This window comes from Malus sylvestris, chromosome 14 (assembly GCF_916048215.2).
Source record: "Malus sylvestris chromosome 14, drMalSylv7.2, whole genome shotgun sequence".
Lineage (NCBI taxonomy): Eukaryota > Viridiplantae > Streptophyta > Magnoliopsida > Rosales > Rosaceae > Malus > Malus sylvestris.
This window is the reverse complement of record NC_062273.1, coordinates 22730405-22744107: the sequence shown is the minus strand read 5'-3', so window position 1 is coordinate 22744107 and position 13703 is coordinate 22730405. Positions and strand designations below refer to the sequence as shown.

The 13703-nt window shown below is 34.4% G+C and overlaps 1 protein-coding gene across 2 annotated transcripts; it reads left to right on the top strand.

Annotated features, from left to right (window-relative positions):
• Positions 1-10343: 10343 nt before the first annotated feature.
• LOC126600423 (uncharacterized) lies at positions 10344-12622 on the top strand. 2 transcript variants are annotated; one of them, XM_050266998.1, is made up of 5 exons: positions 10344-10637; positions 10784-10838; positions 10934-11005; positions 11310-11356; positions 12421-12622. In XM_050266998.1, exons 2-5 carry the CDS (start codon positions 10799-10801, stop codon positions 12532-12534), a joined length of 273 nt encoding a protein of 90 aa, XP_050122955.1. In that variant the 5' UTR covers positions 10344-10637; positions 10784-10798; the 3' UTR covers positions 12535-12622. The 2 variants fall into 2 exon arrangements, with proteins under 2 accessions (XP_050122955.1, XP_050122954.1); XM_050266997.1 differs by having other exon boundaries at positions 10344-10838.
• The last annotated feature ends 1081 nt before the right edge of the window (positions 12623-13703 follow it).

Here is a 13703-nt window from a genome sequence, read left to right as displayed (position 1 = left end):
AATATCAAAATTCTTTTCATTAAAATTTCTCAAAAAATTGATTGGTAAATGCCGTAAATCAAGAGGTTGCTAATTAATGTTCAATAATTCGGCATTTATCAAAGTTAACTAATTTTTAAGTTCAATAATGTTCAATGCTTTACGGCATTTTACAACATCGATGGTCTCAAACTTGTTCAACCAAATGATTACCGATGATTTACGACATTTATCAAAGTTCGGCCTCTTCAACTTAGTTTCCTCTATTCTTCATCTTCTTTCCTTAAAGCAAAATTAATGTTTTGAGCAAAGTTTCTGATCTGTTTTTAGACTATAAAACGCAATGCAACAGAGTTTAAACGCCCATTGAATTATTTAAAAGATGCTTGCCTGAGTTGCCTCCAGGAATCTGGAAAAAAGTGAGATTCATAAGATGGGCAAAGTATTATATTTTCAAGTGTTTAGTTTAATAAGAGTCTATTATTAAAATATGGTAAACAGTTGCCAACCCCAGAACTGTCTGCATGCCAACTTCCACAAGACCTGGCTCGAAAAAGGTTAAAAACTTGCATGTAAAATAATCATGGAATCAATAAAAGAATGGACGCATGATGTCCGATTTGATCAATTGTTTAATATCATCGATATTCGAAACATATATATAAAGACGAAGGTGGGAAACATTATTGAATTAATATTAATTCTCTTTATCATTCTTGGTCATCACATGTACCAAAGTATAGCAATATTCACGAACACATGTTGCTTAGCTGCAAAATATGAGAATTTTATTTTCCTGGCACTCATTGATTGTAAAGTTTGACTGAATATTCTTATTGTCAATAGAAAGACTCTAGGTTTCTGATGACGAATCAAGAAAAATTGATTTTGAGGTTGCCTTGCAAAAAGGGTTTTTGTTGTGTAATGTAAGGGATAGTATTGTAAAAGACTCATTTAGTGATAAAACTTAGAGTTGGTTAATTTGTTGAGTTTCTTGTAATAGGTGGCAAGTTAGTTATAAGGTTAGAGTTCTGTGAGAGAGTGAATAGTTGTATATAAACAACAATAGTGTAACTTTATTGATTCATTGAATGAAATTCAGCTTTCCTAACATGGTATCACCGTCATTTGTCCACCAACTTGATCCAAATCCTACGCTTTCCCACTCAACGCTTCTCTACTAAGCTTCCCGCTCAAATTTATCTTTTGCACTGACTTGATCCAAATCCTACCATTTGTCCACCGACTCGGCCAGATTTATCTTTTGCAATCAATCTTGTCTGTCAGTTAATGCACAGTCCAAGGCAATCCCATTTTCAGGCTGTCAAACGAATTCTCAGATATCTCTAGGGGTCTATTGACATTGGTCTTTGGTTTTCCATATCCACATATGTTCCAGGTCTCAAAGCCTTCTCTGATGCTGATTGGGTCGGTTGTACAATTGATCGAAGATCAACTGGGGGTTACTGCATTTTTATGATATCTTCTCTCATAAGTTGGAGTGCTAAGAAGCAACAAACCGTTGCTGGTTCTTCCACAGAGGCTGAGTATCGGTCTCTAGCAAATACTTCAGCTGAAATCACATGGATATGTCAGTTGATTACTTATATTGGTTTCTCTCTTCCTTCTACTCCTCAACTTTGGTGTGACAATCAATCTGCAATCTTTCTTGCTAAGAATCCTTTGTTTCATGCTCAAACAAAGCATGTTGAGATTGATTACCATTACATCCGAGAAAAAGTGTTGTCAAAGGCCATTTCAGTTCATTTTGTCTGCACCAAAGATCAGATTGCAGATATTTGCACCAAGTCACTATCCAAAGACAAATTTCATTTTTACGATCCAAACTGTCTCTTCGTACTCCTCAGTTCAGTTTGAGGGGGATGTAAAGGATAGCATTGTAAAAGACTCAGTTACTGATAAAACTTAAAGTTGGTTAATTTGTTGAGTTTGTTGTAATAGGTGGCAAGTTAGTTATAAGGTTAGACTTTATGTGAGAGAGTGAATAGTTGTATATAAACAACAATAGTATAACTTTATTGATTCATTGAATGAAATTCAACTTTCCTGACATGTAAAAGCTGGAAAAGCGTAAAGAATTGGGTTTGCTCGACTGGAAGTACTACTTCACCCTTTCGTTTTCCATCTCATGTTCCTCCTCCACCCTTCTTTTTCTTTTGAAGTTTGGGTTTGCCAGGGGTTGGTCTACGTTACTGTCGTATTTCATCAAAGAAAACAATTTTAATTCATCAATTGAAATGACTGCAGATTAGTGGTGTAACTTAGGTTTGGTAACCCAGCCGAACACCCAACTTCAGTTTTAAACTCATAGGTGAGTGGAATTAGATTATAACTTGTCCAAACTGAACTACCAACAAAAACCAATCATTTTTCTGGTTGAGTTAGGTTAAATCCTTGCCGCCTCAACATAACCTTAAAGCAACTCTGAACTTATAATAGGTTTAAACAAGTTAACTAGATTATACTCCTCTGTATGCATCCATGTCAAATCCACCTCTATGTAATTTAGATTAACTATTGTAGACTACTACTCAGAATAAAAGAAAAACCCTACAAGAAAAATGGCCATTGGTCACGTTGCCCAAATAGTGACATACCCAATAGTACGGCCCAATGGTGACCTTTATTGGTCACAATAGCTTATAGTCACGTTGCAGTTACCGAAGGAAATTAAGGTTTCACCATAAAACCAATAGGCAATATGTGGAATAGCCCAATTTACTTATAAGCTCATGCAAGGTCTATCCTCCCATCAATGTGAGATTCATTCTCAACACCTCCCTCACGTGTGATGAATTTTCAAGCCTAACATGTGACAACACAACAGGGCACTAGTACAAAATCATACTTGTGTGACAGATCAAATTGCATCGCACAAAGTATGTTTGCGCAACGATGACAACAAAATGTCACACAAAGCCATTTTGCGTAACGAAGGTTGACGTTGCGCAAAACAGCTACACGCGATGAAGGAACACCTTCATTGCACAATGTTAGGGAAAAAACGGTAAAAGTCTTGGTTTGGCACTAAAAACTAGCGCGACGCATATACGGCATCGCACTAGTTTTTGGGGCCAAACAAAGACTTCAACTATTTTTTTTCCTAACATTGTGTGACGTATGTGCACCTCCATCTCGCAAAGCTATTTTGTGTGACGAATGTACACCTTCATCGCACTAAACAGTTTTGCGCGACGTTAGTCTTTGTCGCGCAAAGTCAACGACTTTTTCCAATTTGGGAGGCAGAAACTGCAAACCCAATTGCCGTAGCTACCTCCCTCCCCCATCTCTCTTCAAAATCTTCTCCAATCCCTCCCTTGGTCTTAAATTCATCATACAAATATTTCATCTCTCTTCTCCATTTCCTCTCCCTTCATCGATCTATTCTTATCCGATAAGCGATTGGATTTTGTATATGTAACTTTGAATTGAGAATTCAAACTTAAACTATTAAATTTGTTTTGTACATGATTTTTATGTATGAATATCATTGAAGAACGAATTTGAAGGTATTTTCTTCAAATTCAATATGGGATTTTTGTAAAATGTACCTTTGCCTACTTGATATGCCTTTTTTTGGTAATGGTGGAGTTTTGTGGGATTGAATTTTTAATTAATCTTTATTAATTTTACCTATTAAAAGGAGTGGGACTGTAGATATATTGATGTTGGGCTTCATTTGGAATTAGCATTTGAATACTTTATCAGGGTTAACTTATATATTTACACGAAAGAAATTGTAAGAAATGTTGGTTTCCCCTTGAAATTTCCTTGATTTGTGCTATACGATTGAATTGAGGGTAAATCCAATGTACCACATGTAATTAAGAATTATATAGAAAACCTACAGAAGCCATGGTCTTCAAAGCTAATCTCATCCTCACTATTAACTTCTCAATGCTAAGCTATTGACAATAGGTTTTAGTTCAATAACGAGCAGGTTGATTTTTGTGAGCAGATGCCATATTCATGTAGATAAACAATGGCTATGATTGTAACATCCCACATTGCCTAGGGAAGTGGATCCTGTAAGCCTTATATGTATATTCCCATCTTTACCTAGCACGAGGCATTTTGGAAGCTCACTAGCTTCGGGTTCCATCGGAATTCTGAAGTTAAGCGAGTTAGCGCGAGAGCAATCCGAAGATGGGTGATCCACTGGGAAGTTTTCATGTGAGTTCCTAGAAACAAAACCATGAAGGCGTGGTTGGGGTCCAAAGCGGACAATATCGTGCTACGATGGAGTTGAGCCCGGGATGCGGTGGAGGCCTGGGTCGGGATGTGACAATTTAGTATCACAGCCAATCCCTAGCCGGATATGTGCCGATGAGGACGTCAGACCCCTAAGGGGGGTGGATTGTAACATCCCACATCGCCCAGATGAGTAGATTTTGTAAGCCTTATATGTATATTCCCATCTCTACCTAGCATGAGGCCTTTTGAAAGCTCACTGGCTTCAAGTTCCATTGGAACTCCGAAGTGAAGCGAGTTCGCGCGAGAGCCATCCCAGGATGGGTGATCCACTGGGAAGTTCTCGTGTGAGTTCCCAGAAATAAAACCGTGGGGGCATGTTCAGGGCCCAAAGCAGACAATATCATGCTACAGTAGAGTCGAGCCCGTGATGTGGTGGGGACTCGAGCTGGGATGTGACAATGATTATCCTATTAAATCCTTGTAGAAAATCAATATGGTCTTCCAATTTTAATACAAGTAAGTAATTTAGGATTCATTTGAAGATAACCAAAACATCTTTCAATAAGATTTTTTAAAACCAATATCTAGCCAAAATACTTGTACAATTGTGTTCATATTCTAACACTACGTTTATCTCACCATCAAAATTACTCGAGTGTAACTAACTAGAATATGTATATCTATGATATAATTAGTATAAACAAGTAAAAACTAAGGCCATCAACATTATAGTTTAGAAGTACTAATATTTTGTATCTATTTTATTTAGTTTAAGTAATTATTGTGATTTAATTTATTTGTATGCACATATTTTTGTACATCAAGTGCAAAATTGTTTGGTGTTGTAGGAAGTTAATACTATTTAACTTCGTACACTTTTTTGAATAAAAGCTTAGGACCTGTTTGGTACTCTACTTGAATCCAACTTTTTAAACTCAAAAACAATTTTTAGTTTTAGGCCTTAAAAACTTGTTTGGTAGGACTATTTTCAAAAGCTTAGGCCCTTATTGGTACTCTATTTGAATCCAACTTTTTAAACTCAAAAACAATGTTCAAGTTTTAGGCCTTAAAAACTTGTTTGGTAAGACTATTTTCAAAGTCTATCTTTCCTCCTCTCTCATCTTTCTCCTCTTTCTCTAAAAACATAAAAAGTGAGTTTCTAGAGTTTTTAAACTTAAACTCACTCATTTCTTTTCATCTATCTCTCTATCTTTTCTTCTTTCTCTCTCCTTTTTTTTTTATCTTTTTCGTCTCTTCTTCAATCATCTCTTACTTTCTTCCCTTCTCTCTCCTCTTTCTCCCTTTCATGCGACCCCCTCTTTTTAGATCTCTTTCTCTAGTTTAAGTTGTAAAATTTAACTTTTTTAAATCGCAAACCAATCAAGTTTTTTAGTCTTAAAAAATTTGTTTTCAAGAAATGTTCTTAAGAAATGTTTTGAGAAATGATAAAAAATTTCAAATAGGATACCAAACAAGCCCTTAGTTTCCCGTTTGAGAATTAGTTGGATTTCGTGCATGGATGCAAAAGCATGACTGCGGTCCAATTAATTCTTGAATTGTCCCATTTTTTGGATAGTTTGGGAATGCACAGTTATGTGTTGTAGTTTGCGGTTCACGGATTAGGTTTCATTGCTTTTGTTTTAAGAATTGTGAAAAAAAATTAAAAAAAATATTAGGTTGCTCAAGCGGGCATTACATTGGGGTCTGCTGCTCAAGCGGTGGTTTTCTTTCACTCAAGCGGAAAGTAGTATGTGTTTTGTTGCTCAAGTGGTCACGTAGTCCGCTCAAAAGGCCACGTAGTTTGCTCAAGAGGAAAGTAGTATGTGTTTTGTTTTTATTTAATTAATTAATTTATTTTAAATATAACTTGCGCAACGCCACAATGGAGTTGTTGCGCAAACATACTTTGCGCGACGCACCAACTACTGCGTCACACAAAGACAGTTTGCGCGACGTACCAACCAATGTGTCACGCAAAGGGTGTTTGCGCGACAAACAAACTGCATCGAGCAAAGGGTTTTTGTGGTTCACCTATGTAAATATTTTAATTGATGATCGAATTAGTTCATTGTATTCATATTGGATAAAGGAGTGTAGCTATAAAAATCATCAAAATCAGAGTTAAAAGAAGCATTAAATTGTGATTTTTTGTTTATAACCGCAAAAAAGTTTTGTCCCGTTACTTGATCTCTAAATATTTTTTCTTTTTTTGCGATTTTTTTTCGTATGCGATCTTGAAGTATATACAAACAAGTTTGATGGTTGGATCGTTGAAATTAGTTTTGTAGAATGCATATCCTATCAGAACGATAGATTCATTAGCACTAAGAGTTTATTTATACTTTCATTAAGTATAACATAAGGTTTTGTGGTATCCACTAGTGTAAATATTTTAAATTGATGATTGAATTAGTTCATTGTGTTCATATTGGATAAAGGAGTGTAGCTGTAAAAAAATCATCAAAATCGGAGTTAAAATCAACGTTAAATCGTGATTTTTCGTTTATAACAGTCGAAAGGTTTTGTCCCGTTGATCTCTGAATGTTTTTTTTACCATTTTTTGCGTATGCAATCTCGAAGTATATACAAACAAGTTTGACGGTTGGATCGTTGAAATTAGTTTCGTAGAATGCGTATCTCATCAAAACGATAGATTCACTAACACTTAGAGTTTATTTATACTTTCATTAAGTATAAAATAAGATTTTTGTGGTACCACTCCTAAACTCTTACGACTCAATATGATAAAGCCTATAAAACAAAGAGCAACTATCATTTCTTCATTATAGATTGAAATATTCTTCGAACTTAATGCACAAATAGATGGAATAGCAGCAAATAGCATCTTTTTGGCATGCATATTCATGGAAGTAAATCTCATTATGAAAGCTTATCTCTATCCTTGCAGAAGTTGAACGGGAATGACTTTTGAATTGGATGCACTCGCCCAACGAGAAAGGCCTTGACCTTGCTAACCAAAAAAAGAAAGAGAACGAAATGAGAAGAGAACTTCTTTGTAATTCTCTAGGAGTCATGTTTAACTAATTTTAAATTGACGATGGAATTAGTTCATCATATTCATATTGGATAAAGAAGTGTAGCTGTAAAAAATCATCAAAATCATAATCGTCGAAAAGTTTTGTCCCGTTACTTGATCTCTGAATGTTTGTTTTTTGCGTATGCGATCTTGAAGCATATACAAACAAGTTTGAAGATTGGATCGTTGAAATTAGTTTCGTAGAATGCGTATCTCATCAAAACGATAAATTAACAATTAGAGTTTATTTATAGGGTTAATCTCAGTTTACTACTCCGAAGTTTCATGGTTTTCAACATTTGGTACATGAAGTTTTTTTCATCCTAGAGTCATACCTCAAATCTTAATTTTGGGACAGTTTCATACATCCATTAAGTTTTCCATTAGAACTTCTGTTAACTGATGACGTGACTCCCATGTGGATAATAACTAAGCGCCACATGTTAATATAGGCCCACTTCAATATTAAAAAAAATTAAAAAAATACAAAACAAAAAAACCCACGACTAAAACGACGACGTCACACAGCTTGGATCTGAGGGAAGAAGTCCAGGAATGTAATCCAAGGTGGGTTGGATATGAGGGAAGAAGGAAGGGAGGGTGCGGGTTGGGGGAGACTGGTTTTGGGATAATGAAGGTTAAGGGAGAGGGTAAGGGTTGCAGAGGGAAAAAGGAAGGGAGGGGTTGGGGGGAGGTAGAAGATGAGTGGTTTTTTTTTTTTTTTTTAATTGAAGTGGGCCCATATTAACATGTGGCACTCAGTTATTATCCATGTGGGCGCCACATCATCAGTTAACAGAAGTTCTAACGGAAAATTTAACGGATGTATGAAACTATTCCAAAATTAAGACTTGACGTATGACTTTGGGACGAAAAAAACTTCATATACCAAACGTTGAAAACCACGAAACTTCAGGATAGTAAACTGATATTAACCCTTATTTATACTTTCATTAAGTATAACATAAGATTTTGTGGTATCCACTAGTGTAAATATTTTAAATGGACGATCAAATTAGTTCATTGTATTCATATTGGATAAAGGAGTGTAGTTGTACAAAATCATCAAAACCGGAGTTAAAATAACTGTTAAATCGTGATTTTTCTTTTATAACCGTCGAAAAGTTTTGTCCCATTACTTGATATTTGAATGTTTGTTTTTTGTAATTTTTGGCGTATGTGATCTCGAAGTATATACAAAAAAGTTTGACGGTTGGATCGTTGAAATTAGTTTCATAGAATGTGTATCCCATCAAAATGATCGATTCACTAACACTTAGAGTTTATTTATACTTTCATTAAGTATAATATAAGATTTTTTTTGTATCCACTAGGGTAAATATTTTAAATTGAAGATCAAATTCATTCATTGTATTCATATAGGATCAAGGGGTGTAGCTATAAAAAAATCATCAAAAACGGAGTTAAAATAACCGTTAAATCGTGATTTTTCATTTATAACCGTTGAAAAGTTTTGTCCCGTTACTTGATTTCTGAATGTTTGTCTTTTGCCATTTTTGACATATGCGATCTCGAAGTATATACAAACAAATTTGACGGTTAGATCATTGAAACTAGTTTCGTACAATGCGTATCCCATCAATTTCAATGGTATATATATTTATTAAGTAGATTTAAATTTATTTATTGTGACATCTCGTTCTGAAATTTATCATATTTTATTTTCAGTGGTAGTGAAATTATCAAAATACCCCAGAGATGCCACGTAGACCTTCCACATGGACCTCGACTTCCCTTTCACCCTTCCAATCTTATTTTACTATTTTCGAATAATACTCATTTTTATAAATACGTGGCCGTAAATGGAACTCAATTCGAAGTTATAATGAAAAAGTTATGTTCAAAACTTTATGAAAATACCAGAAGCAAATCCAAAACTTGGAATCTCTCCTTTTGCGGCACACACCACCACCTATCTGGAGCACGAAATCAGCCCTAGTGCAGTTTAAAAGCATGCATAAGTACACTGATTTGACTAAGAGAAGCAAGTGGCTTTTAATTAATATTTTATTAAGTACAAATGAAACTTTGGGAAAAATTTTAGTTGTGACGAGAACACGTATGGTACATCATGTATTTTTACGTAAGTGGTGAAAATTTAAAATTTAAAATTATTAACCTTTTAACACATATTTTTCATAATTTATATAAAAATACGTGATATACCATTTCATGTGACGATAACACTGAAAAATCTCTCGAAACTTTGAAGTTGAATTTCGTACATGGGAGAGTCGCATAAGAACTTCTTAACTTTAATAAAGGCAAGTGGAAGATTTAATATTATTTTGTTTAGGTTTTCAACATCTCACTTTTCTACTTCTTCACACACCATCATTACTTTTTATTAAATCTCTCTCACTTCTTCTCTCATGTCCCATCCCCCCTCCCCCCCAAATTTTATTTACCTACATAATAAAGCAAACCCAATGTATGCAAAATAATGTACCTACATAAAAAAAATTATTATTTTATTCAATACTATTTTACCTATTATTTTGTACATATAATAATAAAATGTGCCCAATATATATGATGATACATACAATATAATATACCTACAAAATATATGTTATTTGCTCATCATAAATTTACATATAGGTAGATTAATTAGTATAATATGTTTGATCATATATGTAGTATTGTGCATACATACGTACATATATATATATTGAGCTTGTGGTAGTACTAGATACATTTGAACGTGTATATATGTGTGTGTGTGTGTGTGTGTGTGTGTGTGTGTTAGGGGTAATAATATGCAATAAATTATTTGTTCATTGTAATTAAGGTGAGTAATAATATTTATTGATTTATTTTGAATGTTGTGGTACAAGTTGTAAATATTTTGTATTAATAGGTCAATTACTTTCTTACATGGCAATCACTTTTAAATTTGGGTTTTATTTGAATGTTTATAATTATGCGGGTTTTTATATAGGAAATAAGAGTTACAAGGATCTATATCTAAAGAACCCTTTATTTTATTTATTCTCCCACGTCAGCCGATACTCTTCCCTCACATCTTCTCTCTTTGTCTGACACACATCCCATTTTCCCGTGCACTCTCCACTCCCTCACGTCACTCCCTCTCTCTGCCCACTCAACTCTTCCCACTTTGACAAAAAAAAAAAACTCTTCCCTCATTATTTTCAGAAATCTCTCTTTCTAAATCCCTTTTTCTCTCTCGACATTCCCTATCTTTAGCACCGAGAGATAACCCTTACTCTCACCACAAATCCTTGTCAAATCCAACATCAAAACCATATATCATGAATCCTTGGGACTCAGGGAACCTAGTGATGGTCTTGCATGTGCCATTGGTGCACTGTGAAGTGCAGTGCCATTAGACCTGAGAGCTTCGAGCTCTCACCTTCTATCTCAGGTGAGATTTTTTCATTCTCTTCAATTTCTGGGCTTTTGTTGTGATGGAAATGAGCATTATGTTAAGTCTAAACTTGAATCCGCATGTTTTCAACCTTGTCATCCTTTGCATATGCATGCGCAACCCCAACATCAAACTCCGGCAAGACTTCCGTCAAGTTCATGAGTGGTGGCACTCGGGCTCGCTTAGAATCGATCCTAGGTAACTACATATCTTCATGCATGTGGTTTTTATTTGTTATTTAGCTGGAAATCACTAAGGAACTGACATGCATGCTCTCGGTGTAAACTTTCCAGAATTCGGAGAAGAAACCCGACTCTTGCAGGCCATTTTTCAGCCAAATGCAACCACGAACGAGAACCCCAATGGTATATTTGTTAATCATGTTAGGTGTTAGAAATTGTACAATATTAGAATATGCTTGTTTGGTGAGAAATTTTATAAAAGAATGATGTAGCTTTATTGTTTTTACAACAAGGACCAAACTGCAAAAATTGTTGAAGCTTTAGGGCTGTTTGGTAATTCTCGGAAGTTGGGGGCATTTTTGCAATTACCTCTAGGTTTAGGGGCAATTTTGTAAAATGCGAAATTTGGACAGATTATAGTTTATCTGTACTTTTTGTATATTATTCATGTTTAAGTATTTTGTTAAGTCAATGTGACTTGGTATAGGTACAAGCTTATTCGATTTGACGAATGATAAGGCTTATCAAGAACAAGTAAGTTATGGTTATGTGAATGGGTCTTTTGTTTTTATGTATGTATATGTATATATGATTTTCCTAACAACTGCTTTTATATATTATGATGTGACGTGTGCCATGTTTAGCTTTACAAATAAACTTTTCGTACACTTTATGTTTTTAATATTATTTGTGAGCATAAATTGTGGCATGGCATCCTTGTGTTTTACCTGCTCATTATTACATGTTTGCACGGTGTCTCTTAGTTATTTGTACTGTCCTAGGCCAAGTACTAGCTTTATGTGTAGTTCACATGCACCGTTTACATTCGCTTTGGATCCAAAGTTAGGTGCTAGCCTGTCCTTTTCTATGATGTGTTGGACTTGTATGTGATGTGACTAGCACATCTCACGTGATGTAGTATTAGAATGTGAAACCTACACTCAGCCTGTTCCATTGTCTGAATACCTCTGCAATGGACTTGTATGCCTACATAAATTAATGAGCATCAATTTCTTATATTATTGAATTGAGATTTGATGTTAAGATATCTTCTTGTTGTGCCTACATCCAATAGCTTACTTGTGATGTAGTGTACTTATTACATACTATTATTATAATATTTTTAGGAAACTATATACGTGTTTTACAGCGAGGGGTTACACTTTTCGAAATGGTTTTATAAAACTTTATTTTCAAGCCCACTCGCCCTTGTTTTTCACCCATCTAGGATTTTAGTGGCAGAGGTTTTGTGACGACGAAGATTGTTGGTAAAGCTATTACATATGAGACCTCTCCTTTCGCTATAAATATCTTGCTCTTCTTTTACTACCATTTATCCATGCTCTGACATCACTTGTGTGATATAGGTTCAATCCCGCTCACATGCGCACTATAAATTAGTCACTTTTAGGTTTTAATTTAGGGAATTGTTATTACCACTTTAAAAATCTCATTCTACACTCCAAACTTTCTATATTAGGAAAGAAAAATATACTTGTGAGGAGTGTAGAATGAGATTTTTGGAGTGCCAATAACATTTCCCTTAATTTATTCACATTTTCCACATCACTACATTTAATGGTTTCTTCACCTTCCAGGTGTCAGCCAGCACATCGCGATTCAAATGTTCAGCTGGATATTTCGGGTCGAGGTGTGTCATTTATTTTGTACATATAACACTTAAGAAATTAAATGGTATGTATATTTATTAAGTAGCTTTAAATTTATTGTAGTTCGGGTTGGGTTTTTGTTAGAAAATTATATTATTGTGGGTTTTATGTAAAAAAAAATTGAATTTGAAGGGAGTAAAGTTACATTTTCAATCAATTTTATAATAATTGTTTTTTAAAAAAATACCTTGGACGATGCCACAATGTGGCCATTGCACAAAAACACTTTGAGTGATGTCAAAATGTATAACTGCGTCATGTCATTTGGGATAATTTTGGTGGTGCAATTGTAAAAAATAGGCGCTTTTTAAAATTTTCACTACTGGATACCAAACCCAAACTCTCTCTCACTCGATCTCTCTCTTCCCTCTCACTCATCAAGCTTTAATGCCTTAATTTGAAGATTTTGGTATTGTAATTAGATTCAATTTGCAAAATTAAATTAGAAATTGGTGGTCTTAGTGTTAAATCAAATTTAGGGTTAGGAATTTTAGGGTTTTAGTGTTAAATCGAATATTAAGATGTTGATGGTGTTGTGCATTGTGAGTGTGAATGAAAAACCAAGTAAACTTTGATAAATTTGACATCATGAATCTCTGGATATTGTCTCTATGTATGGTTTTCTCTCCCACTTGTTTAGGGTGGTGGCCTGGCAATTCCTGACACGACCCGATAACCTGACATGATACAACACGAAATTAACAGGTGTTTGGGTCGACACGATAACGAATCGGGTCGTTATTGGGTAACCTGATAAGCACATGTTAAGATAACGGATTGATTCGGGTATACACGTGGGTAACACGATACACGATAAGCAGAATATTAATTTTATAATTTTATAACCCTAAAAAAATACTATAATAATTATATATATATATATATTAAATTAACTATAATAATTATACCCCCAAAATATTAACTATAATAATTATATATATTAAATTTTAAATTAAATTTTATAAAAACTATAATAATTATTAATTAATATGCATCCATTGATTCCATAATTCCATTCCATTCCTGCCGCACCCTTTAAAGAAAAAGGGAGGGAAAATGAAAATTATAAGAAAAGCTGAATATGAAACAAAAAAAAAGAGGGAAAAATGGGTAGGCTGCTGCCCTTTGAAGAAAAAGAAGGGAGGAAAAAATGAAAATTATAAGAAAAGATGAAAAGGAAACAAAAAAGAGAGGGAAAAATGAAAATTAAT

Excerpts from the sequence above, each read along its gene's own strand:
- LOC126600423 (XM_050266997.1), top strand. The coding sequence starts at position 10,721 with ATGTTTTCAACCTTGTCATCCTTTGCATATGCATGCGCAACCCCAACA. Across the intron at positions 10,839-10,933 it reads TCGCTTAGAATCGATCCTAG|AATTCGGAGAAGAAACCCGA; the intron begins GTAACTACATAT and ends TAAACTTTCCAG. Across the intron at positions 11,357-12,420 it reads ATAAGGCTTATCAAGAACAA|GTGTCAGCCAGCACATCGCG; the intron begins GTAAGTTATGGT and ends TTCACCTTCCAG.